We start from the raw sequence: 27,420 nt of genomic DNA, 5'->3' as shown, positions 1-27,420 counted from the left end.
TTCTTGTAAATAAAGATTTGTATAAATTTTAGAATTTCATTTATATAGAAATTCGGAATATGTTAACAAATGGTTATATTCACAACTTACAATCAAATAAATATAATACAAAAATTAAACAATGGAAGCTTATTCAATTTAAAATAGGTAATGTTTGAAACAATATGAAGCACGTAACTCAAACGATTGCCGTCAGTTTTTAAATAATCAGTTGGCAATAGTTCAAATAAATGTTATATTTAAATACAACGTAAAAATACCAAAATACAAACAATGACAATTCTGTTTTAAATACTTAAATATATACAAGCAACAAATAATTTATAGTTCACAATTAACTTGTTAATATTAATTGGTGCATTATACTTATTAAGGTGAACGTGTATTTATCAATGATTCATTCGATCAAATGGAAACTAACTGATTCCATTCGCCATAAGCAATTTAGGTTCTTCGGCTATCGAGTATCACACATAATGTTGGAGAAAGATTATAAAAGTGTTACGTAGGAAAACCTGTGATAACGAAAAGTGAGGTTGGCAAACGTAAAACACCTGTGACGACTATTAGTTCAGTAGAACGTGGAAGGGATAACATGGCCACCGCCTGGTGACGTTCGTTCGCCGTCGCCGTCGCGAAATCAAATGCTCCCAAAAACATCTGGTGAACATTTATCAGTGTAAGTTTCGTAGTTTTCTCGCGATAAACGCGTATTACATTCTGTGGAAAGTGTAAAGCACGATGATGAACATGTGGAAAGTGCGGGAGTTAATGGATAAGGCGTAAGTACGATTAAGTCAATTACACGCGATCTAACCTTGCTTTTACTTTTTTCAACGCATTCCACTCTACTTGTTTCGATACGCTGGACGATTTTTCATATACCCTTAAATTCTACGTTTGTTAATAGTTATTTTGCTTGCATTATTTAACAGGTCCCTCGCTATCTGCAGGCTAGTATTCGAAAATTATTTTAACTACTATTAAAAATCTGTAAAATCGAGATTCTCGTAAGCTCATTTCAAATGAATCTTTTGTACAATTCTTTACGATAAATATATTGTTATATTATATTATTTGAGTGAGTTATTAAGTAACGATTATTTAATCGAATACAAATTTCTGGGTCAAATAATAACGAATACCTCTTTTGATATTAAGTAGTGTTATGTGTCTATAAGAAGTTAAAATAACCTAACTATTTTCTCTGAATACTTTTTGCTAATGACGACACATAATTTTATTGTTCCCTTAGCTATTTTTGTATTCATTATTATTATAATACCCACTACCAGCTTTTTAAATTTGTTTATATATTAGTTATGTGTTGTTAATGTAAACAGTAGCAGATCTTGTACTTAGAAAAAGTAATTTCTAACAAGAGTATTACGAAAAGTTCGGGTAGACATTCTAATAATGCATTATTAATTATATAATTCATCTATTTTTGTACTATATACTTTTGCTTTGTTGTGTGTTGAAGATATTTTTATAGAAATGTGTTATGTTTATATTCGTTATTCGGACCGACATTTTTACTTTTATATTGGTGTTTTTTTAATTAGTTTACTTTCGAATTGAAAATATTTTTCATGTTCTTAGTAAGAATGTACAAAAAAATAAGTAATTTTATCGTTGCAAAGACTGGAATTAGTAGATAAGCTGCCCTCTAACAAGCTCACGAACAGGTTGCTGTCCATGATAAGTAAGACTACCAGTTGAGAAAGTGTTGTATATTTAAAAAAGAGGAAGTGAGTTATATCGATAAAATACCAGTTTTCGTCGATGAAAATAGTTGAATATGACAGCAAGCGTGAACCAATGATAAAAGATCAAAGTAGACCATAGTAATATTCTTTAATCGCTTGCAATACGGAATAATCTTTAGTGATATATAAAATGTTACAAATGCCGTAAAAAAACATTTTATAACAAAGTTATCGTAATAATTATGTGCAATCACTTGTTTAATATAGTAATTGTTTTTTTCCACTTCCTTTCATTTACAAGGATGCTAGATATTCTCGCGTGATTTTCACACCTGTTGTTAAGTTACGCTTTGATGCAACTGTAATCGATGTGCGTGAAAAGTATTCATAAAAATTGAAAGTAGAAAAAATGTCGTGTTCAAATGAACATTTTACCTTCTTTTTTTGCGTAATCATGGGATGTATAAGTATGGTATGGTTACAGCACCGGTTCTTATATTTCTTACATACATACACACTCGTAGAGTCGAATTAAACAGTGGTTCTCAACGTTAACTGTTTACTGAGTTTCCAATTTTTTAATTACTTTATTCTTCTTTTATTTCTTTCTGTATAATACTAAAATATAGTTCTCAACGTGTGATTATTGTTTACGTTTATTATTTGTTTAAAGCGGTAGTCACAAGTTAATTTGTACTCACGATCGGAAATATATGATTTCTTACGATCTGTGGAAACCGAGAAGCGGAAGAACACCATTATCCCTAACAGTGCTTCTGAATACAAATGCAATCCACGAACGGGCATGTGAAGATTTCTGATTTTAAATACGATTGTTTAACTGATATGCTGTTCTGATGAACAATTATGTACTTGTACATTTATTAGTTGGTTTCCTTCAAATTATTTTTTTTTAAGAAGATTATATAAATTTACATTGTAAAATATGTATATTTCTAAAACACACTATTTGTAATAAGAAATTTATTAAGATGAAAGCTTGTTTTCCTAACCTTTTTTTGAGATCAATACTTTCAGCTTAAATATTTTGTAAAACGTTTAATAAAGTAATGAACTTTTAAATAAAGCCATTTTATTTAAACGTTATTTTTAATTTTAAATAAAAATATGTATTTGCAAACTTATTTTATATTTAATGTTTGATTTTTCAATTCGTGTATTTGTTACTCATATGCATACTGCAGAAAAACATAATTTTTATATCTTCGTAATGAAATTTTTGAAAATAACGTTTAAAATTGATTTTACTCTATCGTTTTTCACCAAAAAAGTGTTAAAAAGAATATAAATACTATTAAAATGGAATTCGAAGTCCTTGCATATTAACCTTGATAATAATTAACGCGTAAAATTTAACCGTAAATACATCAACTTTATTACAATACAAAGTTGTTTATCGTTACTCGTTATCTTCCAGGAAAAATGTTATTTGCTTTTCTTATTTGACGATAAGAGTTAAAAACGTTTATGCATTCTTTCCCGTCAATTTACTTTTTCTGTAATAATTTGGTTACAAAGTTTCATTCGATTGATTATCTATGAAATAAGTGTTAAACATAACCATTATTAACTAAATTATTAAATAATAGTTAAATGTTATTATTTATTATTTATTTAGTAATATCCAATCATTTAGAAGAATGGAAAAATTCGTATGTACAATAAAATATAATATAAAGATAATAGGTAACTTTAAACTTTAAATATTTCATTTCTTTAAGACCTAGTAATGTAAATTTTAGAGAAGAGATTTCACAACATTTGAATCATTAATTTAATTTAAATTAAATTCACAGATATTTATAAACGCATTGAGACACTACTAAAAAGGTCACAAGTAACTCGTGTTTTAAGTTTTGTATTTTCCATATTTTTTGGAATTTGTTATGTATGTACCAATGAATAATATCAATAATGCGGTATCTGGAATGTAGTAAAATTTTTCTTTCTATACATTCTTTTTCCTAAAAGAACTCTATTCTTACATATCGACGTATACTGAATATATAGAAAATATAGAACTTTATATTCGATTTTCTTATGAACCTTTAGGGTAGTGTATTCATATTTGTTTTGGGAAAATTATTGTATACATATAACATACAGTATGTGCAAAATTTAGGCAAAGTCGGTAATCGGAATGTTACCGGGTTACTTTTGTTAGACGCGATTTGATGTTTACAATGATTTCTGCGTGTAGGAATATTGAATAATAAATATAGAATACATCTGTTCTTGTATTGTAATAATGCTTTCACAGATATAATTTCATGAAAACAATTTTATCAAACGATATTGAAATTTTGTAATATGATACGTATGCACTAGAAATTGAAAACAGAAAAGTATTGTGTGCCATCAGAGGCGTAAAATTATTGCGCAATTAGCAGGTGTTCGTACGATCTGCACGAATACAGTGAAAGTAATTTTTCATCAGAATTAATAGCATTGTCGCATATACTGTGTTATACTGTTTAAGAATATTAAAAAAATTGTATAATTTATTAATAAAAGTGAATGTTGATTTTACAGGACTAACGTGGTAATGAATTACACAGAAACTGAGGCTAAAGTTCGAGAAGCAACAAACGATGATGCTTGGGGTCCTACCGGTATAAATTTTAATATTTAAACAAGTATATTATCGCATATGTTTTTAGTTTGTTTACTTGTTTTTTAAAGGAAATAATTATGTTAATTATAAAAGTATGAAAAATTTAAAACATAGTTTTTATATTATATGTACTTCGAAAATTACGAAATCATTGGTATTAGAAAAATTGATAAAATAAATATCAAAATTATCGAAACTTTTATTTACAAAAATAATATTCAAATAATCATTACTGAAAACATAATTCACGAAGTTCGGCATTTTGAATATTGTCGGTGTAATCTTTCGTGCGATATTGTATCGAAATATTTATTGTTTGTGAAATTTATTTACAAATATCTTAATTAATAGATGTATTAAATAATAAATATACTTTTATATGTATGCATAATGATTGCTAACCCCTGTGTAATTTTATCTTTTTCTGAAATTCGACGTATGGTAAAATTAATTGTACCACATTTATTTCTTCAGGGGCAATGATGCAAGAACTGGCTCAAGCTACATTCACATATGAGCAATTTCCCGAGGTAATGTCCATGTTGTGGAAAAGGATGTTGCAAGAAAAACGGAATTGGCGTCGAACATACAAGGTATGTTCATTTCATTATGAATATATTTATTTTGATCATTTAACAAATGAATATATTATTTGAATAATTATATCCTACATAAAATATTTAATTCAGATAATACAAAAGTAATTTCGACTGATATAAATAAAATAAATACGACCATAAAAAGTTTATTATTATTATAATTAATAATTAGAAATAATACAGTAATTAAAAATGATTGTTATACCTATAGTAATTAATAATATAATATAATGTAATATAATATAATATAATATAATATAATATAATATAATATAATATAATATAATATAATATAATATAATATAATATAATATAATATAATATAATATATAATATAATATTATATAATATAATATAATATAATATATAATATAATATTATATAATATAATATATAATATAATATATAATATAATATATAATATAATATATAATATAATATATAATATAATATAATATAATTCTGAAATACTCCACTTCAACTGTCACTCACTATTTCATGATCTTTCATACAGTAATAGAGGTCGAAATATTGAATATAACAATATATGGTTTTAAGTGTAAATGTCATATCACTGAGCAAAATCTCACTAAAAAAGGAACATTATGTTTTCTTACTATTATAAATACTTCTTTTTATTATAATTATATTGCAAAATTCTATTTTTAAATAATTATTTGTGTTTCTTTGTTTCAGTCTCTTTTACTTTTAAATTATCTTGTTCGCAATGGTTCAGAACGAGTGGTTACATCATCTAGGGAACATATTTATGATCTTAGATCTTTAGAAAATTATACTTGCATTGATGAATTTGGGAAAGATCAAGGGATAAATATTAGGCATAAAGTTAGAGAATTGATTGATTTCATTCAAGATGATGACAAATTACGTGAAGAAAGAAAAAAAGCTAAGAAAAATAAGGACAAATATGTAGGTTTATCCAGTGAAGCCATGGGTATGAGATTTGCTAGTGGAGATAGGTGGACAGATAGTCCAAAATGGGGTAAAAGTAGTATAGATGCTTATAATGATTGGGATCGAGATAATCGAGGAAAAGGTTTTGAGGATACGAATAACAGGTAGATTTTAACTTTTATGTTTTTCTTTTCTTTTAACAATAATCAACTAATTTAGTATTACTTATTTTTATTTCTTTATAATAGTGACGATGGTGAAAGAGAAGATTCAGATAATGATGTCCATCCGAGTCCAAAAAGAGGAGGTAGAGAATACAGAGATACAATGGACAATATAGATCGTATTAATAAAACCACTTCTGTGTCCACAACTTCTACGAATGCTTCACCAGCACGAATGCCACGAATTATTAAGAAGGTAGATTTAGGGGCTGCTGCAAATTATGGAAAAGAACAGTCTAATGTAAGCAATGAAGTAGTAACTATAGAAGATTGTAGTTACTTATGGGTTTCATAATGGTATAAATTGAAAATTATAAATTAAATTGCAGAATGGTATATCTGGATCACAAAACAACTCTCTGACTTTACCTGCCAAGCAAAAAATTAAAAATGACATTTTAAATGATATTTTTGATTCTCAGAATGAGAATAATAACAAATCAGTTGTTGATGATGATGATGATTTTAATCCAAGGGCAAATACTCAACCCACTGTACAAAGTCAAAATGCAAATGTAGATTTTGGAGACTTTACTAGTGCGTTTGGCAGTCCCACTGTGAAAACGAAAGATAGTAATGATGAATTTGCAGATTTTACATCTGCTTTTAATTCTTCTGTAACAATATCGAATTCTACCGTACAATCACAATTGCCACAAACACAAATAAATTTGATAGGAGCAACAATACCAAATATTAATAGTCCAATGACTGACAATGTGAATAATGCAATGTTTATGAATACCCAGTCAGTAAGCACACCTTTTACACCTACAACTTCTGGAAATACACTTCCACAAAATCCTAATATGAATAGTAATTTGTTTGATACTTTACAACCACAAGTGCTTAGTAATCAACAAACATTGAATAACAATGCAGGTACATTATGGATAACCATTAGTTGCTATTCAATTGTTATTTACAATTAAAAAGTATATGAACTCAACTATAAAACTATTTTTTTTAGCGCCTTCATCTACAGATCTTTTATCAGATTTGGATACCTTAAATTCTGTAACCACTGGTTCTGTTGATAGGCGAATAAACAGCACTGATAATTCTAATCTTTTCATGAGCATGAATTCACCACCTATTATGGTTGGCCATGGAGGTAAGTACTCTGTATTCATTATTTTCAATGTAATTATGATGTTATGATTTAGTAATACTTAATCATTAGAATTAGTAAGATTTAAAACATGTATTGTACATTTTGATAAAATTAAAAGAGAATATTTTAAAAGTAATCAATTTTTTTTTTAATTGAAATTTATGAAGCATTTTTTTTTTATTTCTGCCATTAATTGGTTCAAAACGTTGAAACATTCTTTTAAAGTTTACTGACCAAAATAATCTCGCTTTACAATTATTTTCAAACTATTCGTGGAATTTGGGAATATAGAATAAATTGTCCACTACCATTTCTATTTTACTAAAATAAAAAACTTGAAAATAAAATGTTTCTATTCTGATTTGATTCTACATTCAATACCAAGTAACTTTTGTATAAAACACTTTTTAATTCAATAAATAATTTGGGATTAATTATGTATTAATTTTTTAATTTTTTACTAAAAACAAAATATTCTTAAGTCTAATACCTTTTAATGCTTTACAGATTTATTCTGGTTTATTAAAAAAAAGATTATTCCTTTGTAAACATATTTCAATATTACTAAATCATAAAATTAAGGATTTTAAATGCATTAAATATGAAAAAAAGATTTTTTATTATATTTTGTTTTTTATCACTTATTATCCTAAAATTGTTTCCATTATTATTATCGTTTGATTTAAAAAAAGCAATTTTTATTGCAAAAGTTTGCGCATGCCTTATTTAATCTTGAGGATATATTTAAAGATAATATAATGCCCCCAAGAGAGACTTTCCTTACAGCATACAAGATAGAAGAAAGCTTCATCACTTCAGCTGAAAATCTTTCAAAACATGCTGCACATCGACTTTTGGGAGAATTATGTTCTATGGGTCCTATCAAAAGCCATAAAAGTTTGAAAAAACTGAAGTCATATATTTCTGATTATATTAAATTCTTACCAGGTCCACTCACACCACAAAAATATACTATGCTTGATTTTGATACAGAAATTGATTCTATGTTATATGGAAGAATTTTAGAAGAAGTTATCGAAAAATTTGATCACAATTGGCCATTGCAAGAAAATATATTAGATCCAATACTTCAATATTTAATAATTGTTGATGGTGCTACAGTATCAATTTTAGCTGAATCTTTATCAACCTTAAATCTTGCTCTGAAACAAATTGAAGATGAGAAAATAATGTTTACTATTTCAATAATTTTGGAATTATTAATAAAAAGTGATTCTTTATTTTCTGCAATAATAAATGTATGCAAGTGTCGTACTCAAAATATAAGGCAAGAAGAAGAATTTGATCAGACATGGCGAAATGTGGTACAAATTTTAATCTCATTACCAAATCGTGTAGCTAATAAGCTGAAAGATAAAACATTTGACACATTTTTACCTCGAATATATTTTAAAATTATTAGTTTTCATATTGCTCATGCAATATTGTTTATAAATACTGGATTGCATTATGGTATCAGTGCAGAGACAAAACCGCTTTCAGTTTTAATCAGCAAACTGGTAATTATTACAAAGCCAGAAAATTTGTTGTCATTTATCTACATTTTAGCAGCATGGTGTTACCAAAATAAAAATAATGAACGAAATTTAATACAAAGTATATTAAAAACATTAGATACACCAAGTATAGAACCAATAGCTGTATTATTTTTAAAACATTGTGATGTAAAATTTGGAGTATATTCAATTTTTGGAAATGTACTATCAAATTCGAATTGGAAATACACATTAACAACGAAAATTCCATTAATGTGTTACTATAACGAGGAAAATTTAATAATGAATCTGAGCTCGTATTTATCGCAATTTTTAAATGAAAATCATATCCTAATTGAATTATTAATAAAACTTCTAGACATTTGGGGTGATAAAAGTGCTTTAAATCATACTTCAGTGGATCAACATAAATACATCACAAAATTAATAATTATGTGTTTAAGAAAATCGAAAAATTATTTGAGTAGGGATGAAAAAGATAATATTCAAAGATTACTGTTTTCTGGTATATCAGTTCATCTTGAATGTTCGCATATTATGTTAAGAGCAATAGGAATGTGTATTGGTGAAATTTTTACCAATGAATTATCTGAATCAGATGACACACCAAAGCTTTCTTTTGAATATAACAGTATGCCAACGGAAGTGAAAGATTTAGTTCAGTCTTTAAAAAATCTAGGTACACTAACAAAAAATTCAGAAATAAAGGAATGTACTGAAGAGCATAATTTAATTCTTGATGATATTGAATTCGATACATTGGGTGATAAAAGACTGTATGAATTGGGAGTGGAATGCAGCCTTTTACCTAAGAGAAACATAGAAACAAAAGATAATAATAAATGTGAAGAAATCTCTACCATAACAAATTTAAAAGAATTAGTAAAAGCACATACAATAGTATCAGAAAATATTGCAGTAATTAAGAGCAACAACGAAAATGATTCAGACTTAGATAGTGATGATGATTTAGTGCCATATGATATGTCTCATGATATGAAAACTATTGAAAAATTACGACCAGCCTATTTACGAGATTTGCGTGATAACTTAGTAAATGAAAAAAATTCAACAAATCCAGATATCTTTTCACAATCATTAGAAGTTTGTGAAGAATTAATATTATCGCAATTACCAGGCGATGATGTATCTTTTGCTATTGAATTATTGGAACTTCTTATTACACTTAAAGAATCTTGTTATGTAGAAAATTTTGAAGTATTAACATTTAAGTCTTGTGTTGCTATAGTAACTGTATATCCCCAAGAATGCGCTGCATTTTTATGTCAACAATTTTACATGGAAGTGGATAAATATTCTGTAAGTCAACGATTATTCTTCTTAGATGTATTGGCAGAATCAGCAAAAAAATTATCAAGCATCCCAGTTAACCAAAATAAAGAGAATACAATTAATGAAGAAAAATTGAAACCAAGAAGAAAAGAAATTTTAAACAAAGTATCACTTTTTATTAATACTGAAAAAAGTCAGCAATATAATGTACTTTACAGTGACGATTTTGAAGAATTTAAAAGCGTAGAAAATCAGATTATAGATTGGCGAGAAATTGTTGATAAAAGAACTGAATTAAATACAAAACGATTTGCACATAGCATACAGTCTCCCAAAACATTTGAAAATAAATTTGCAAATGTTGCATCTTCATTTTTTTATCCACTTCTTTATAGTTTCGGTAAACAGGGCACTTGTTTAAATAGTGGATTGCAGATTTTCTCAGATCAAGAAAACATCTTGTTGATTCGATTTCTTAAAACCTTATCTACAATAATGGCAGCAGCACAAAATTGTTTATTTGCTTCTAAAATGGGAAAAGAAGTTTTGGAACTATCATGGACCTTGCGATATCATGATCAAGCAAAAGTTAGAGTAGCAGTAATAGAAAGTGTTGCAGCTGTACTTATTGCAGTACCAAAAGATACAATTGTAAATGAATTATTTGAAACTATTATTGAAGTAAGACTATGGCTTTTAGATTTGACTCAAAATTTAATTACTGGTGATCACGATAAAGAATGTAGAAGTTTAGGTGTTAGAGTGATATTTTTGATCGACACCATTATAGGTTCTACATTTGAAAGTTAATTATTAGCAGGAATTGAATAAGATGTTTATGAATGCATTCTACAAAATCTTAAAATAATTAGAAGAATATTCTTAAAGTATTTATATAGTTCATTCTAGAATTTTATAGTGCTTCTTTGCATGTCATTAAAAATATTATATATAAAATAAAATAATATAGTAAATTTTCTATTTTTATTAGTTATTTATCACACACAAATGAAAGTTTAAATACCATCTAAAAAATGTAATTTATAACATAATACAGTTTATAAAATTTAGATAATCTATTTTTCAAACAATTGTAATTATCTAGAATAATATCATATAATGAATAAACAAAAAACAAATATGTTCGTGCATTACTAACTTCAAAACATTTCACCTTTTCGACACTTAATAAGTTAAAATAATGTAAATACGGGAATATAATAAAGCATTAAAAAGAAACGTGTGTTATTAAAACTAAAAGAAATGTCACATTTAGGAACAATTGGATTACCATCTGTTACAAATCTTCTTACCCCTACATCTACCAATTCCAAAAATCAAATGTCAAGTAATATATCTGCACAAGTTGGTTCTACATGGGCTGGTTCAGGATTGAATATAGATCTTGACAATATAATGGGAAGTAAAGCTAAACAAATGGGACCTGCACCAACAATGAATCAATTGGCAAGCAATAGTCCACAACATCAAATTAAACTTACGAGTAAGTAAATTATAAAATACGTGAAATATAATTTTTTTTGATTTTGTACAATTCGATAATAATACAGTAAATTCTTCAAAATCCAGTAGTATTAGTATATATTATAAATTAATTATTTTGACTAATGAGTACATAAAAACTAACTTTTTAAAGAGAAAATTCTTTTTTCTTCTTAATAACTAGTAATGTGAAATCATTACAATGTTAAAGTAAAAAATGAACTGAATTATTAAACTCTATAGAATAGAGTATTTTAATCTTACAATTTACATGAATAAGAAAAATCATTCAACATTCCATTATAAGTACATATACTAACTGTAGGCAAAATCAAATTATAAAATTGTATATTAATTGTATATGTCAATTACATATATTGTAATTGAATTGTGTGACAAGTGATATGTGACAAAAAGAATGTAATTATTTTAGCAACGCCAACAATGGGATATGCATCACCTATGATTCAACCTCAGCAGCAAAAACAGCAACAGGTTAATCCAGCATTTTTCTCTGCATTTCAATGAAAACTTTTAAACAAGTGAATGCTGACATTAGTAAAACCTGAAGGCATAAATAAAATAATTTCGAATTAAAATAAATTTTCTATTTTCTGGGCGAAGCAGTTTAACTATATACAGGGTGCAACTGTAAACAATTGTGTATTGTAAATGTCAGAGCAAAATGATCACTGAAATATACATTGCATAATTATGTGTTCATAAAAAGTTGAAAAAATATTTTCTATTTCTAAACTTTATATATTCTAATTCTGAGTTGCATAATTTGTTAATATTCTACTGTAATTAACTTTGTTACTATCATTTTACTGTCATTTAACAATTACAAAAGAAAACAATTTATTGACAAATGTAATACATATAATCGTGATGAGTGCTACGTAAAATACGTGATTAGTTTAACGTCTAGAGCAGCTCTATAGATTAAGTTTCAATACATCTGTGAGCATGTGTTTGTCAAAGTGATAATTCTAGATAGTATATGTTCCCAGTAACATTCCGCAATATGAATATTACACTTTTGTAATCAATATTTATGTTATTTGCAAATTACGCGGGAACAAATCAGGCAGACTTGTCCTAAACGTTTTATACATAATTGTAAATTGAACTCTATGACGAATCAGGATTATGCCTTAAGTGTATAATGTATCATAAGAGTGTATGCATGAAAGTGAGTTATAGATACTTGTGGAAATGTAGTATACTACTTTTATTTTCTATTGAATACGAGACATTCTGTTAATTGTTATTTAAAATTCCAAAAAAAAACGGAAAATGCTTTTACAGGGGTTGAATATAGAAAGTAGAGTTATTGCAGCTTTTAGAAGCTGCATTTACATCAGTGATGAAGAATCTAAAAATCGTTTCACTTTTCTATAACAGATATTTGGTGTTGATGATATTCGTCTATAAAAAAAAGACGCAATAACATCACTAATGATAAGTGCTTCCCTATTATAGTTAGTTTTGCACGAAAGAAAATTATACAAAATTACTAGTATTTAAGAAACTATAGATGAATATGAAAGCATGATACAGAATGCAAGATCTTATTGCGTTAAAAAAAAGCACAGAAGCACAAAAACAGCGCAATGGAACATTTTCGCGCTTTAAAAGCGCTCCACTCAGCATAATGATTTAATAATATTATGTGTTTATGGTCCATTGTAAATTATTTAAGGACATTGTAGTTGCATAATTACATAGTTATGAAAAATTTAATCATCTTTGTGATTGAATGATATTCTAGAATTTTTGTAAAGTAGACAGGGAAAGTAAAAATTAAATAGCACTTCCTTAGTTACTTGTTACTAACAATGAAAAAATGCATATCTTTCCGAATAATTGTTTATGCGATTATTAAGAGAGAAGAAATAAGTATGAATAATTAAGCATTAATTATTAGATTATTAAGTCGTATTTCCTTTATGCGTGCTGTTCATTAGCAATGATTTCATAAATCTTTGCTGCATGATACTGAAATATATCATAAAATAATTTGTTATAACATATTTAGTTATTGGAATATTTATTAATGAAAGAATGTTGAAAAAATTGTCTGCATGCTATATTCGTTATTTTTATTTTACAGTTATATTTTAATGCAATAAATATTATAATGTTTTGTTATTTATAAAGTAGAAGAAAGAAAATTTAGAAGTTATTTCAGAATTTGCAGCAAAGTTCAGATTTATATTTATACGTGTTCGTGAATGAATGATTTAGGTAATCTATTACTTTCACAGAACATGTACTATATTATTAGTATGTGTAAAACAGGTATCCTAAAATTGTATTCTGTATGGTTGAAAGTATTTTACATTTATTAGACAGTTCTATTGTTAAGTTGTTATCAAATTTTGTTTCAATTCTCATACAGTTGATGTGGAATTAACTTACAGGCTTCTATGCGAGTATCAGAGACTGAATCTTGTAAGGGAAAAATGGATCCTTTACATTTTCCATTATTTGAGCATTTTATATGAAGCAAAATGTTTGATGTAAATGGGAATATATTTTTAAAGTGTTAAAATATACATACGTATGTATGTATTAATATACATATACATGTATGTATTAATATACATATATATGTATGTATTAATATACATATACATGTGTGTATTACTGTACAAACATAACAAGTATAGTCAATATGAGTAAGTGCGGTACTACCATCACTCAAACCGCTTAAATATTAATATACAGAGGCACGATTACAATTTAGAATTACAGAGGCCTTTATAGAGTCAAACTGGCAGAAAATTAGAATCATGGAAATTAAACGACCCTTTTTTTGTTAGTGAATAAGTTTTATAAATTTTTACAATGAATATTGGTAACAAATCATATATTCAAAAATTTTTATTAATTCTATATTTGAGAAATAGGAAACAAAAGTGATATGTATTGTCTTATTGAAATACGCATTCTTAATTCCTGTTTAAGTGTAAACTGTATTTTTATGCTATTTGCGCGCGATGATATTGTTCATTGTACGTTTTACAAATACGGCTCATTCATTTTATTTAATTACACTTCGTTAATAACATCTGTCATTTGTTTCATTGTTATAAGTATACTTATAAAATTTATTATGGTCTATTGTATATGCGTGGAAGGAGTTATAATTACTTACTAGTGTATAACAATTTCAAAAATACTTTTTATTGTTAGATCTTTATATACGTATAGTTGCATTTATTATCAAAGTATTTTTAAAATAACAAGTATTAAATTGAAACCATTAAGCAATATTAACCAATATGTACTGGTACATATCAATATTAATCGCGCGTTTAGTGTATATGGTTAAAAGTTACATATGCCTTACAGTTTTACGTTTAAAAGATACTACAGAGTTGAAAGTCATTGTTCCTCTGGAAAAATTCAGAACAGTCATTATATCGCTTATGATATATACGTGCGAATGATAACCAATAGCTCATTTGTCGATTTTTGACTGAATATTGTTTACAGTAGCCGCGATAATTGTAATAATTAATTCTTCAGGTATTTATACTTACATCACAGTTTTATCGTTATTAAATGCTCATTGGTGCTGGTGTTAATACGAATTCTTAACTATTATAATTTTTTCACTTTTAACATCACAAAGTACCTTTCCCCTGCATAGGCGATATCCAATTGACTATCCTTTTGTATATTTTCCTTTAAAGTTGAAGTTTAATTTTGATTTCCTGTAACATAAAATATTTCATTATACACAAGTCAAAGTAAATATACATATATGAACACATCCAAAATTCTTTAAAGTGTAATTCCAGTATAGTTTTCAGTATTTTTTTGTACTTATTTAATTACCCATTTCTTATTTGCTACATTTTTAGATTTTTATATTTGTTACTGTATAAAAACAATTCATGATTAATAAACAAGGATATATTTACTTTAGAATTTTCTTATAATAATGTTAATGGATTTTGGGATTGTTTAGTATAATAAAAGCAGATATAAATTTAAGCATAATCCTCTTTTTTTACAGCTTTTTGAAAAAATGTTAAGTTTTTAATCAAGATTAGATAAGGTGTAAATGTAAAGGATGTCAACACACTATTCCATAGATGAGATTAATGATAAAATATTCAGCAGACATGATTAATCGTTTATAAAATATATTATCTTAATGTCAATAAAAGAATTAACAAATTGCAAGAAAAATATAATTGTTATTGTCTAATTAAAGTAATTAATAAAAGATAAAATATTTACGTACTAAATTTGACATAATTAAAAATTACATCTTATGATTTATAAAGAAATATATAAAGAATAAATTAGGCAGATATAGTATTACACAGGAAATGTTTCTGCCTGTTAAGATATATTTGTATTACAAATTTCTGAGATTCAAACTTTTAATATAATTTAACCAAACTTAATCAGATTGCACTGTATGAATGAAATATGTATAAAATTAATATATGTTGAAGAATGGAATGATTTTGAATAGTGAATAAAATTACAAATATAAATACATATATATTTATTTCTAATGTTATACATATTAAAATAACAGGGAACTGGAAAATAATACAAAAAGGAAATTAATGCACATTATATATGTATACAATTACTTAAGTTACAAAAGATTATATTTTACAGTTTTTTTTCTCAAATAATATATTGGGTATATGAATAATACGTATAAGTCATAATCGAATGTAGTTGTCACATTTTTAATACAAGTTTACAATTAAAGTAATTAATTATTAATAAATCAGACAATAATTTGATAAAAATTGCAATTACGATTTAAATTTTGTAGAAGACATAATATACCTTAAATTGAATATGTTACTTACACCATTCACTGAATAAAGAGGTTTGTTACTATTAACGTACCATTATAGTTATATAAAGACTCAAAATAGTTTTTTATTCGTCTTCAGCCAAATTTTTTGACTTTTTCTTTTTTTTCTTTTTCTTTAGTGGTTCTTCAGTTTCATCTTGTACTCCATTCTCAATCAAACCATTCTCTGTCCCATTTTCTATAACATCACTTTTTTTTCTTTTCTCTTTTTTCTTTTTCTTTTTAGGCGATTCTTCTTCCATACTTGCTATTATATGTGCAGCTTCTTGTAAAGCTTCTTTCATCACATCTATATTTTTCTTAGGTACTTCACCAGTTTCATAAAATTTCAACCGATCTTCTACTTGTTGCCGTAACTTTTCGCCAAACACATTAGTCGGTGTTTCGGTAAAACAATCGATTCTTGATGCTATAGAACATTTATTTGCCAGATATCTTGAAATTCTACCCTTATTTTTAGTACCCGCACGACCAATGAAGGTTGAATGAAACAGTAATCCATATTTTGGAGTATTTCCTTTGGTTTTTAATGCTCTAAATAAAGCCTTTTCTGCCCCCAGAATTTGAACAGTCGAGGCTGGATATTTGGCTAAATTTGTAAGAGATCCAGCATGTGCTATCAATCTGGCTCCGACTTGATCACCTATTAACGTAGCTAAATTGGGAGCTACACCAGCCATTTTAGACTTCAAATATTCTGATAATTGTTTTCTGTAGTCAGCTAAAGCGATAACACGTGCTGCAAACATTTCAATATTAAGAAGATCAACAGGGCTAATATCCATTCCCATAGATGATTTTGATGCATCAATAATTGCTTGAGCTTTAGCACTGTCCATTACAACTTCTTCCAAAGCTTCTAATTTTTCATCTGTAAGCTCTTTCCTATTTTTTATTAATTGTGCAACTTTGGCATACATGTAATTCTCAGGAACTATTTTCACAAGTTCTGGAAAATGATAACTGTACCACTCCCTGAAATGATACATTATAATATATGCATCTAAATATAAATTATACTCAAACATATATTACTTTACATATAATTTGAAAAATTGAATCAAATACTTATACAAATTACGTTTATAAATTCAGAAAAATTAGTTGAATTACATATTACATTAACTTACCTTATACGCATACTAAATGTATTTATGTCTTTATCTAATTGATCTAACAAAGCTATGCTTTGTATAATCATGTTATCCACACGATTAACATTAAATTTCACTTTTGCTCTGGAATAACTATGGCCAAGTCCAAGTTGTGCAACACCTGAACTTTTGGCAGTAAAACCTTTTATCAAATTAGGGAAATGAAATCTAATTCCTCTAATGATTTCTGGAATGACACCTGTATGATCACATTTTATATCTAATGTTTCTGTGATACTAGCTCCAAGTTTTGGATCTGCAACACCAAGTACAACTTTTTCCTTTTTCCCTGATTTCGGTATACATGAATCCAAGAATAATTGTAAATCTTCTGGAACAATTCCTTCAGAAACACTATTTATATTTTCCAGAGCTGCCAAAGCAGTTTTAAATGGCGAAAATCCGATAAGTTTCACAACTGCATTAAAGCGTGACAGATCTGTAACGGATGCTTCAACTTGAGGCATTAACATTCCTACTTCTTCAAATTCTTTAACAGCAAAGATAGCATAGCCAGCAGCATGCTCGAACAGGACAAACAGCTTCGACTAAAATATTTAAATCATAAAGAATTATTTAGATTATTGCACTTATTACACTTATATGCAAATTTATTGCAAGAACATTTAGTTATAATTATGAAGACAAAATTTATTACTAATACTAATACAAAAAAAATGAATGTGTTTATAAAACTTATTTTGTATTACCTTTATTATTTTTAAAAATTGTATTGAGTCATAAAATACAAATAACTATGTAAAAAAGTTCAATTTAATATGTTAAATTAAATTTGAATATAATAAATTTTTACTATCTTTAACAAAATATTGTCACTAAAAAAACATATTTGACAGATATTATATTTAATGAACGATGTTATGATATAAAAACAACTCATTCAGAGTACTTCAAGCATTTCTACACGTGTTTTATATAGACGCTTAAGTAAAATTTTCTGTTTTCATTTGTATAAAATATTTGTAGGCATTTGTTATTATGTTTAAAAATCTATAGTATCGAATATGAATATGTAAGAATAGTATTTTAATTTTATTTGAAAATACTTATAAAATTAAATAAATTAACACTGAGTATCATCATATTCGGGTTAAAATTCTATTTTGTAAAAGATGTTATATGTATATAATTTCGAAAAAAGTTATATTAAAAACAAACGGTGTAGATACTAAATAATTATTACGCTAACTTACCATACTTCGTTTACTTTATATTCCATTCAATATTTCAAACAATCACTACACAACTCGAAAATGTAATACTATGGTTAGGAAACGACCATGTGTCCCGGATATAGTACAAACAAAAAGAAATATGGAGTTTGTAATGTTTCCTGAGATTTGAATTTATACTAATATTTCTGTGAAAATTTTGTATAATTTTAAAATTCTTAGCTTGGATTTTAATATGTGATTTAGGTGTGATACCTTCTTAGAAACTACGTTGATTCATTAAAATTGTATTTATTTTAAATTTGTAATGCAAGGATTAGTATTCGCGTTAAGTTCAGTAGTGAAGTTATACGTTCCAGTTTACTTACGTTATGTCTTTGAGCGGATGTCCCTACCTTCATCTAGAATATTTAAATTTCACTAAACTTAGTTCATAGTATATCATTAGTTAAACAGTATATAAATCTATATTGCTTCTTCGAATAAATATATTGTGGCTCCACCATTAAGAGCATCGACATTTTCTTAAAATGTACGTGGTTGTTTTATTGTTTACAGGTTATGTTTATTTGTATTATTCGGCGTATACAATAGATCTTTTATCTTTCCTTTTCTTAAAGTATGGAGTCTCGGACAGAATTTAAAATAAAATCTCCTCCGACCGATGCAATTTCGGCGGTGGAATTCGGACCGAACTCAACGCAGTTTCTTCTTGTCTCTTCATGGGATAGTACAGTGCGGTTGTATGATATTCATGCTAATACTATGAGATTAAAATATAATCATGATTTGCCAGTTCTAGACGTTGCATTTCAGGTAATCATAAATTCATCAAATTCTTTTTAATTAATAGTTTTCCATGTACCATTTATTGTAGAAATAAATGAGTTATTGTGCTTATGTTTATTTGAAACAGAAAAAGAGCGAAAGAAAAAAAGTATAGCACTGACAAAATAATGTAAGTTAAAACTTTGTGTGGTAAGGAAAACTAAAGTAAAAGTAATAAGAAAAGTTATGTGTACTTCTTAGTTATACATAAGTAATGCTATACATATTCATAATTTTATTTAAACACAATGTATAATATAATGTAATCTACTGATATTGTGCTTGACAGTATTGTTGAGTTATATAATTGTATTTATAATTCAATTTGTTTTTCATTCTCCTGAAATACTATAGTAAAAAGTTGTTTTTATACAGGATGCTGTTCACGCTTATAGTGGAGGCTTGGGAAACACATTAAAGATGTATGATATCAATAGCAATACTGGTATGAATAATTTTCAAATTCTTATTTTTACTAATATTCTTGGTAGTATAGAAAGTATTATGAAAATGAATTGTGTTGCAGAATCAGTAATGGGAACACATGAAAAATCAATTAGAAAAATTGAATATTGTGCTGCAGTAAATGCAATATTAACTGGTGGATGGGATGCTGCAGTAAAGCTTTGGGATCCTAGAACACCCACTTGTGTAGGTAGTTATTTACAACCAGATGTTGTTCTTGCTTTGTCTGTGTGTGGAGATAAATTTGTAGTAGGTACAGCCAAACGGAAAGTTTGTATTTGGGATTTGAGAAACATGGCTGGTATGTTTCAAAGACGTGAAAGTAGTTTGAAGTATCAGACACGTTGCATTAAAGGTTTTCCTAATGAGCAAGTAAGTTTAGTTCTCTACAAATTATGAAAATGGCACTTTAACAGTAATGCCTTATTTTTTTTTTATGACTTTCAGGGATATGTTCTTAGCAGTATAGAGGGCCGTGTTGCTGTTGAATATCTTGATACCACACCCGAAGCACAGAAAAAGAAATATGCTTTCAAGTGTCATAGAATTAAGGAAAATAATGTAGAACATATATATCCTGTGAATGCTATTAGTTTTCATTCAACATATAATACATTTGCAACTGGTGGTTCAGATGGATATGTGAATATTTGGGATGGTTTTAACAAAAAGCGCTTATGTCAATTTCACAGATATAATGCTGGTGTTGCTGCTCTTAGTTTTAGTCACGATGGTTCTGTACTTGCTATAGGAGTATCATATTTGAATGAAGCTGAAATTCCACCAGGTGGAAAAGATGAAATAGAAATTTATATAAGATACGTAAATGACCAAGAAACCAAACCAAAATAATATCGTATTATTGTAAAATAATTTTTTATAAAATAGATTGACAATTTTTCAATTGTATTCTGCTTGATTAAAGCAGTAAAAATTGAATGTTAAAGCCTTTTCATAGAAACTGATCCATCTGTAATTTATATACTGACAGTGTTGTATTTTACATTTTTATATCTTAAATAATTAACTGGTAATAACCAAAATTCTGCAAAGTAAACTGTTCAGAATGAACAACCTGTTTAGAATTAGGCTAGTCAAATTTTAATAAAATATTTTTTTTGTACAAAATATTTTTTTATTTTACATAAAGAACCAATTCAATAGTATTTTACAAACTAAATATTGACATGATTATTTATAATAGGTTTTATAAACATCACTAATATTATAACAAAAATTTATTCACACATATTTTATTTCTCATTTTATTTTTAAATAAGTTCGTAGTACCTGCACTATGAATTGACATATAATACATTGGTTGCATTTAAGTAAACAGAGTTATTTTATTCAAATAAAAATATATTTGGGTTAAATTAAACAAAATATATTGCAACATTTTCACATACCCATTATATACATATTAAATAATTAAGTACATTTATTTATAAACAGTATAAATAAAAAAATGTTAACGAAGAATGTACTTCCAAAAAAGAAATGTTTAAAACTGATTTCTTTAATAAGTAGTCACTTAGAATTGATTAAACAACAAAATGTTTTACAATACATAATAAAGTTTAAAATGAATGTTTCAATATATATACAAGGTTAAAATAATTTGGAGCAGCATATGAATATAAAATTACTACAAATCTTGACATAAAAAAAGATAGATACTGTGAAAAATGTTGGTTAGAAATAGTTTGTTCCTTTATAAATAATTGTACTAATTCTCAATATTGCACATTACACTTACAAGATTATTGTCATAGTTAGCTTTTTCTACTACTATAATATACAAAATTTTGTTGCTTTTTAATCAATGACACAAACAGAAAGAGTATTTGTTCATTATCACTTTCCAAAATTATTTTAATTTATATACTAAAATGTATCTAACAGTGTGTACCATCACTAAAAAAGGAAAAATTCAAATTCTTATTACTTTTTCAAAAAGAGTTTTGAAATCACGACATTTAAAAAATGTGTTTACCATTTAGGTAAGCAAAGACAGTTATACTGACACAATTTATGTCATATTTCAAATATAACATACAGATTAACACATTCGTTGTCAAGTTTGCATATGCTACAAACATCCTATTTTTGAATATTTTGATTCCTTCATATCAGTAGTTTCTTAGTGTCTCACAAAATTCAGAGAAAAAAGCAAAAATTAAAAATTATACAAAATAGCTTATCACATTCATTGCAAAAATATGGCAACAAACGTGTTAAAATGAATATTTGTGCAATGTGTTTTCGTTGGCTTAAATATAGCTATTTGACATGCATTTTTAGCTGTTCAACAGTTTTTATAACATTTCAGATAACAATATGTACATTAACAATTTGTACTAATGCCTTCTTGTTTTAAGATGTGTCCTTTAAAAATAATATAATTTCATTGAATTATTACAGTATTATTTTATGTATTACAATTTTTTTGCACAATAATCAATTTTAGGCATATTTATATTTTAAAGGACTTCTCTACAGATAAAAGTGTATTTACTTTTTATCTATAATTAGATTTCTTATGTTAGTGGATAATTAATCGTTTTCTTTCAGTTTTTGTAATTCTATATTGTATTTTATGATTTTGGTGTATTAATTTAGCGATTCATTGTGACTAGCGACAATTTTCCTTAATGTATCGCGAATTGTATCGTGTGTCGCAAAACTAATTCCTACTGCAATTGGGCCTTTTACCCAATTCATGCTCAATCCTTTATAGAAAGCCAACAGACCTTCTTCTCTGAAAATACATAAAAATGATGTATAGTTGCAAAATAAAGTAGAGTAAATTTATGTTAATTAATAGAAATTCTAATATTATTTTCAACATATGTAAACGTACAATATATACGAAAATATATTTTTATAAGTACATACATTGAATATCGCATTCTTCAATCTTATATAAAAAAAATATATGTACATATTATGATTTTCAAAAATCTCATTAAATTTTGACATCATTCTATAACTTAGTTTTTACAACGTTAACATTATTTTAATATACTTTTTAGAAAAAATATAACAAAATTTACAGACTAAACTTACTTGTAAATTTTCATTATGGTCGATCCAATTGTGTGATAATGCTGACCCTTGATTGCCGAAGTCTGCATTCTCCTCCGAACAATGTCCATAGGATAGCTGCTAGTCTGAGCAACCACTCCGGCAATGGCGCCGCAAATCAGTGATGTCGCAAACCCAGGAATAGCCGGGTACACTGTTCATCGACACGTAGCCATCATCGAACATGAAGCACGCACTTGAAAAACGCCGCCATCGGACTTGTTTCAACAAGCGTCGCTATTAAAGTAAGTACTGTCCCAATATCGGGAAACAGCCCCGATGTGCCCCACGGGTACCCTGCTTTACGATCATACACGAGCCACTTTCGTTCGTATAAATTACGATTTTTTCTTTGCGTGAAAGCACCGTCACGGCGTCAAACAAGTTTGTGAAAGAACCGACTCACCAGTCAGCACATTCCTGAGTAGGTCGTAGGTGAAGAAACTGCAGCCTGCATAGGGAATGACACCAAGTAGCGTTGCAGTAAATCCACGGTAATACGCGAGTATTCCTTCCTCCACGTAAATGCGTACAAAAACTTGTCGTAGGGTTCTGTATTCAGCCTTTTGTGTCACAGCCATCCTTGCTCTCATCAAATCCAGAGGATAAGTTGTACCTTGAGACGTTATACCAGCCAGTGAACCAGCAATGAAATTCAATCCAGGTTTCTCTCTGCACATATTCAACATTTTTGTGAAATTATAAAATTACAATTATATATATGTATAATAATTATATATGTTACTATTTATAGTTTTATATACATAATTTAAACAATAATGTTTAAAGTAAATTAATATCTAAACTTGATTATGCAAGGTGACTCTATTTGTAGATAATTTGCTAAAAATTCTGTTGTAAGTGACTTAAGTACTTGCTATGTTATATATGAAATTTCACCAGCTACTAGTTATTGGCCAGTGTTTAATGTACATAATCCTACTCTTTCCGTCGTTGCTACCGCCCAGTCAACTTATTAAGTATGTTTAAGAAGTCTTATGTCCTTTATTATAGTTCCTTATAATAATATTTCTAGTATTTGTATTCCTAATTCTAGTCTATAAACATCAATTAATTAAGAAAGTTGTCTTAAATCATTAATTTCAAATCGTGCAATCTTAAATCTTCATAAAAAGTTCTAATTTTTTTAATGCAAATTTAAATAAAATGCTGAATTTAAATATTTTTAATCAAAAAATATTTTGAAAGCTTTAATTAGATTGGAACTCTTGTGAAAAGATATTAAAGAACGTTTTGATTCATTATTAGTGTTCATATATTTTATAATGGTTTAAATCATGATTTTGTAATAAGAGTGATTATTGTAAATACACCTTTGTGTTGGTACAAAAATTTGTTGACTACATGTAAAAATCAGATGATGATATACCAGACATAAATGTGATATAACTATATTATACCACTGATTAACTATCCATTATAAAAACTTTAAACACTATTTGATACATTACTATTTATACTATTTTTATTTGCTTTCAATTTTGTTGTATTTTACCTTTCCGATCCATTTATTCCTAGAATTCTCTTCCATTGTTCATGAGCTGTGAATTGAACGGCAGAATATGGGATAATTCTGACCATTGTGGCACTATTTCCACGCCATAAACTAAACAAACCCTCTGTCTTAAGCGTGTTTATTAAGAATTTAAGTGCTGCTCTCGCTGTGTATGGTTGTTTCGAAACCTGGAAATTTATTTTTGTGCGATCCAATGGTGCTATGGTTGTTTTTGCCAGTGCTCCTGCAATAGCACCTGATATCAAACTTGTCCATACCCTTTGTGTATTTGAAATACCAATACACTTTTCTTGTTTCTTCTGAAATACACAATTTAATGTTGTGTATGATATAGTTGAATATCAGATTTTCCATTAACTGAAATCAGATATATGGCGAAATTCGAATTTGTAAAGTATGATTTAATTAGTATTTAATCTGTCAAATAATTATTTTAATTTACAAAAATCAATGAATATATTCTTGTTTGAATTTTTGATCTAATTCAATATAACATAAAAAGAATGAAATGTATAACTAATAGTTACTTAAAATATATCAAGTAAAGAAATATTTAGGTAAAATTTTGATATTAAACATAAAAAATATTTTTATATTATACACAGATTTAAACATATTATGAATATTCAATAAATTGCTTTATAACTTACTGTAACATCTACATCCAGTTCCATTGAATGTGGTGATGTAGTTTGTAACATGGATATAGGTTTTGTATCTGATAATACAGACATTTGTACTCTTTCAATTACTATTTATTAACCTTCAACAGGACAAAGTGTTGAATCTCATTTCATTAATAGATTATTTTGCAGTTTCAGTAGTTTTAATTAATAATCTCTTTTATTATATATGTCTGTAGACACTTCTGTAAATAAACAGGTTTAAGAGAATACATTCTATCTAATTCTGTTGTTTTGGTTTAAATATCTATTATACAATATATAATTTATAAATATAAAAAAAATTATATTTTGCTTGCATGTATTATTAGTTATGCTTTTGATTGAACATAACAAGGAAGTGAAATTGAATAAAAATGTTTTTTTATACTCAGCTGTGTTTCCATAAAAAATGGCTTTGAAAGCTTATCAAGTATGTGTGCATTTAATTCAATTAAATGAATTTCATGAAGATTATTTCTACTATAGTTTATGAATATTCCAAATATTGGTACGCATAAACATAGAATAAAGCAAAATGTTTACTTTTTGGAAATTTATTCAATTTAAAAATTGTTGGAAATGATGTCTATATTGTTACACCCACAATTGTAAGAGAAGAGTAAGAATGCTATAAAAAGACGTAACATTGAGACTGTTATATGAACACAAAGTTAAACACAATGTTTGCAAAATACCTTATAATAGAAATAGTATAAAGTAATATTTGTTTAATTGAATTTTAATCAAGTACACATATACTCGATATACTTTCAAAGTCATTTTCTTTGAAAACAAAACTTTTTACAAACAAATTTTATTCTGTATTTTTAATTCAGTTTTTCATACAAAATCACCACCTTTTTCTTTGTACCATCAATTATATGACACCCTGTATATTCAAATGTATATTTTTAATAATTTAATATTATTTAGAATTGTTTATAATTACGTCATAAATTATTGTATTTTCGTAAAAATTATGAAAATTAGTTAAACTCATTTATTCAAACTAAATAATGTATTTAATTAATACACGTAAAAAAAGTTTGTTTTAGCAACAGTTTACGCAGAATTTGAATTAAATGTGTTGAGAACGAACAGCTATAGCATTTGACCTTTCCAATACTCTCACAAAAATTTGAATAGATAACTATGTACACATTTAAAAAATTAGTAGACTTACGTAATGTATATTGTGAATGTATTATAGAGACAATTAATACTAACGTGTAAATTTCAACATAACACTTATTTTCCGACGATTAATCTAACATAAGGGGTATACAAATAGTGACGTTCGTACAATAATATCGAGACGTTACATACGTCGATTATACGCCCGGATTAACATGATGGAACGTAAAATTAAAATCGATTTAATATAAATGATTCCATGCTAAGTGATTGTACTCGGTAGTGGGCGTAGTGCTTGTTATTTTAAATTCTATAATAATATTATGATATGAATTTAAATTTCATTTAAAGGAATCTAGAATTATTCTTTATGTTCTATTTATTTATAGTAATGTAGAATATGGTTTAAATAATGCATGAGTAATATAATGCGTAACAAAATAAAGATATAAATAAACAAACATTTACCTTTGTCAATTGTGTGCAAAAATAACTGCCAAAACGAAAATGTTCCGTTTTAAATAAACAATGCAATTAAATAACATTTGAGACCCATTCAAATATTTCACATTAATATCTAGGCGCTACAGAGGTTTGAGGTGTTACGTCAAGCTTATTCTCAATGACTTCTTTTGCGCGACTGACACCAACTGACACTGAACTGAACCATAGCCCATACATACATTCAGCTACATCGCAATGTTATTTTCTCTAAATATGCATGTATGCTGTAATACGTAACGACTAGAGGGCCCCAAGTCAGAGGAACGTGAAGGTTGTTCTCAATTCTGATTGGTTAATCTGAATGATATCCTAATTTCGATTATTCAATTTGGTTTTGCTCGACATAATTACATATGTGTTTCATTTACAGAATACTTTACAATACAATTCTATTACTACATTTTTGTATATAGCTTTTTTTTGACAGTACAGTTTTAAGAGGTTTTCACATTTGTCTCGGTGATTCATCTTCTTTTTTTATCAATA

At 27.1% G+C, this 27,420-nt stretch overlaps 4 protein-coding genes across 6 annotated transcripts; 2 read left to right on the top strand and 2 right to left on the bottom strand.

Annotated features, from left to right (window-relative positions):
* The first annotated feature begins 324 nt into the window (after positions 1–324).
* On the top strand, positions 325–11,001 carry Lqfr (clathrin interactor lqfR). The gene is made up of 8 exons (XM_076321273.1): positions 325–782; positions 4,263–4,342; positions 4,819–4,937; positions 5,640–6,022; positions 6,107–6,323; positions 6,412–6,964; positions 7,053–7,196; positions 7,983–11,001. Exons 1-8 carry the CDS (start codon positions 742–744, stop codon positions 10,814–10,816), a joined length of 4,371 nt encoding a protein of 1,456 aa, XP_076177388.1. The 5' UTR covers positions 325–741; the 3' UTR covers positions 10,817–11,001.
* A 3,678-nt stretch (positions 11,002–14,679) lies between these two features.
* Positions 14,680–18,871, bottom strand: Nop56 (Nop56 ribonucleoprotein). Of its 2 annotated transcripts, XR_012993436.1 has the most exons (5): positions 18,736–18,871; positions 17,498–18,069; positions 16,400–17,342; positions 15,061–15,234; positions 14,680–14,913 (listed from the first exon to the last, which is right to left on the bottom strand). XR_012993436.1 is itself a non-coding variant. In XM_076321276.1 (4 exons), exons 1-3 carry the CDS (start codon positions 18,736–18,738, stop codon positions 16,433–16,435), a joined length of 1,485 nt encoding a protein of 494 aa, XP_076177391.1. In that variant the 5' UTR covers positions 18,739–18,871; the 3' UTR covers positions 14,680–15,234; positions 16,400–16,432. The 2 variants fall into 2 exon arrangements, 1 of the variants encoding a protein (XP_076177391.1); XM_076321276.1 differs by having other exon boundaries at positions 14,680–15,234.
* Positions 18,872–19,054: 183 nt separating this feature from the next.
* On the top strand, positions 19,055–21,117 carry Bub3 (mitotic checkpoint protein Bub3). Its single transcript, XM_076321277.1, has 5 exons — positions 19,055–19,246; positions 19,335–19,530; positions 19,918–19,987; positions 20,069–20,379; positions 20,455–21,117. The coding sequence occupies exons 2-5, from the start codon at positions 19,336–19,338 to the stop codon at positions 20,857–20,859; spliced, it is 981 nt and encodes a 326-aa protein (XP_076177392.1). The 5' UTR covers positions 19,055–19,246; position 19,335; the 3' UTR covers positions 20,860–21,117.
* Positions 21,118–21,655: 538 nt separating this feature from the next.
* Dpcoac (dephosphocoenzyme A carrier) lies at positions 21,656–27,085 on the bottom strand. 2 transcript variants are annotated; one of them, XM_076321448.1, is made up of 6 exons: positions 26,899–27,085; positions 25,282–25,499; positions 24,611–24,930; positions 23,501–23,766; positions 23,077–23,248; positions 21,656–22,768 (listed from the first exon to the last, which is right to left on the bottom strand). In XM_076321448.1, the coding sequence occupies exons 2-6, from the start codon at positions 25,363–25,365 to the stop codon at positions 22,621–22,623; spliced, it is 990 nt and encodes a 329-aa protein (XP_076177563.1). In that variant the 5' UTR covers positions 25,366–25,499; positions 26,899–27,085; the 3' UTR covers positions 21,656–22,620. The 2 variants fall into 2 exon arrangements, with proteins under 2 accessions (XP_076177563.1, XP_076177564.1); XM_076321449.1 differs by lacking the exon at positions 21,656–22,768 and having other exon boundaries at positions 23,106–23,394.
* Positions 27,086–27,420: the final 335 nt, after the last annotated feature.

The sequence above is a fragment of the Ptiloglossa arizonensis genome, chromosome 10 (assembly GCF_051014685.1).
Source record: "Ptiloglossa arizonensis isolate GNS036 chromosome 10, iyPtiAriz1_principal, whole genome shotgun sequence".
Classification (NCBI taxonomy): Eukaryota; Metazoa; Arthropoda; class Insecta; order Hymenoptera; family Colletidae; genus Ptiloglossa; species Ptiloglossa arizonensis.
The sequence above is the reverse complement of the archived record's forward strand: the minus strand, read 5'-3'. Positions and strand labels throughout refer to the sequence as shown.

Excerpts from the sequence above, each read along its gene's own strand:
- Bub3 (XM_076321277.1), top strand. The coding sequence starts at position 19,336 with ATGGAGTCTCGGACAGAATTTAAAATAAAATCTCCTCCGACCGATGCA. Across the intron at positions 19,988-20,068 it reads TGATATCAATAGCAATACTG|AATCAGTAATGGGAACACAT; the intron begins GTATGAATAATT and ends ATTGTGTTGCAG. Across the intron at positions 20,380-20,454 it reads AAGGTTTTCCTAATGAGCAA|GGATATGTTCTTAGCAGTAT; the intron begins GTAAGTTTAGTT and ends TATGACTTTCAG.
- Nop56 (XM_076321276.1), bottom strand. Across the intron at positions 17,343-17,497 it reads ACATTTAGTATGCGTATAAG|GGAGTGGTACAGTTATCATT; the intron begins GTAAGTTAATGT and ends GTATCATTTCAG.
- Lqfr (XM_076321273.1), top strand. The coding sequence starts at position 742 with ATGATGAACATGTGGAAAGTGCGGGAGTTAATGGATAAGGC. Across the intron at positions 4,343-4,818 it reads TGATGCTTGGGGTCCTACCG|GGGCAATGATGCAAGAACTG; the intron begins GTATAAATTTTA and ends TTATTTCTTCAG. Across the intron at positions 6,324-6,411 it reads ATGGAAAAGAACAGTCTAAT|AATGGTATATCTGGATCACA; the intron begins GTAAGCAATGAA and ends ATTAAATTGCAG.
- Dpcoac (XM_076321448.1), bottom strand. The coding sequence starts at position 25,365 with ATGTCTGTATTATCAGATACAAAACCTATATCCATGTTACAAACTACA. Across the intron at positions 24,931-25,281 it reads AACTGGATGTAGATGTTACA|AAGAAACAAGAAAAGTGTAT; the intron begins GTAAGTTATAAA and ends TGTGTATTTCAG. Across the intron at positions 23,767-24,610 it reads GGAATAAATGGATCGGAAAG|AGAGAAACCTGGATTGAATT; the intron begins GTAAAATACAAC and ends GAATATGTGCAG.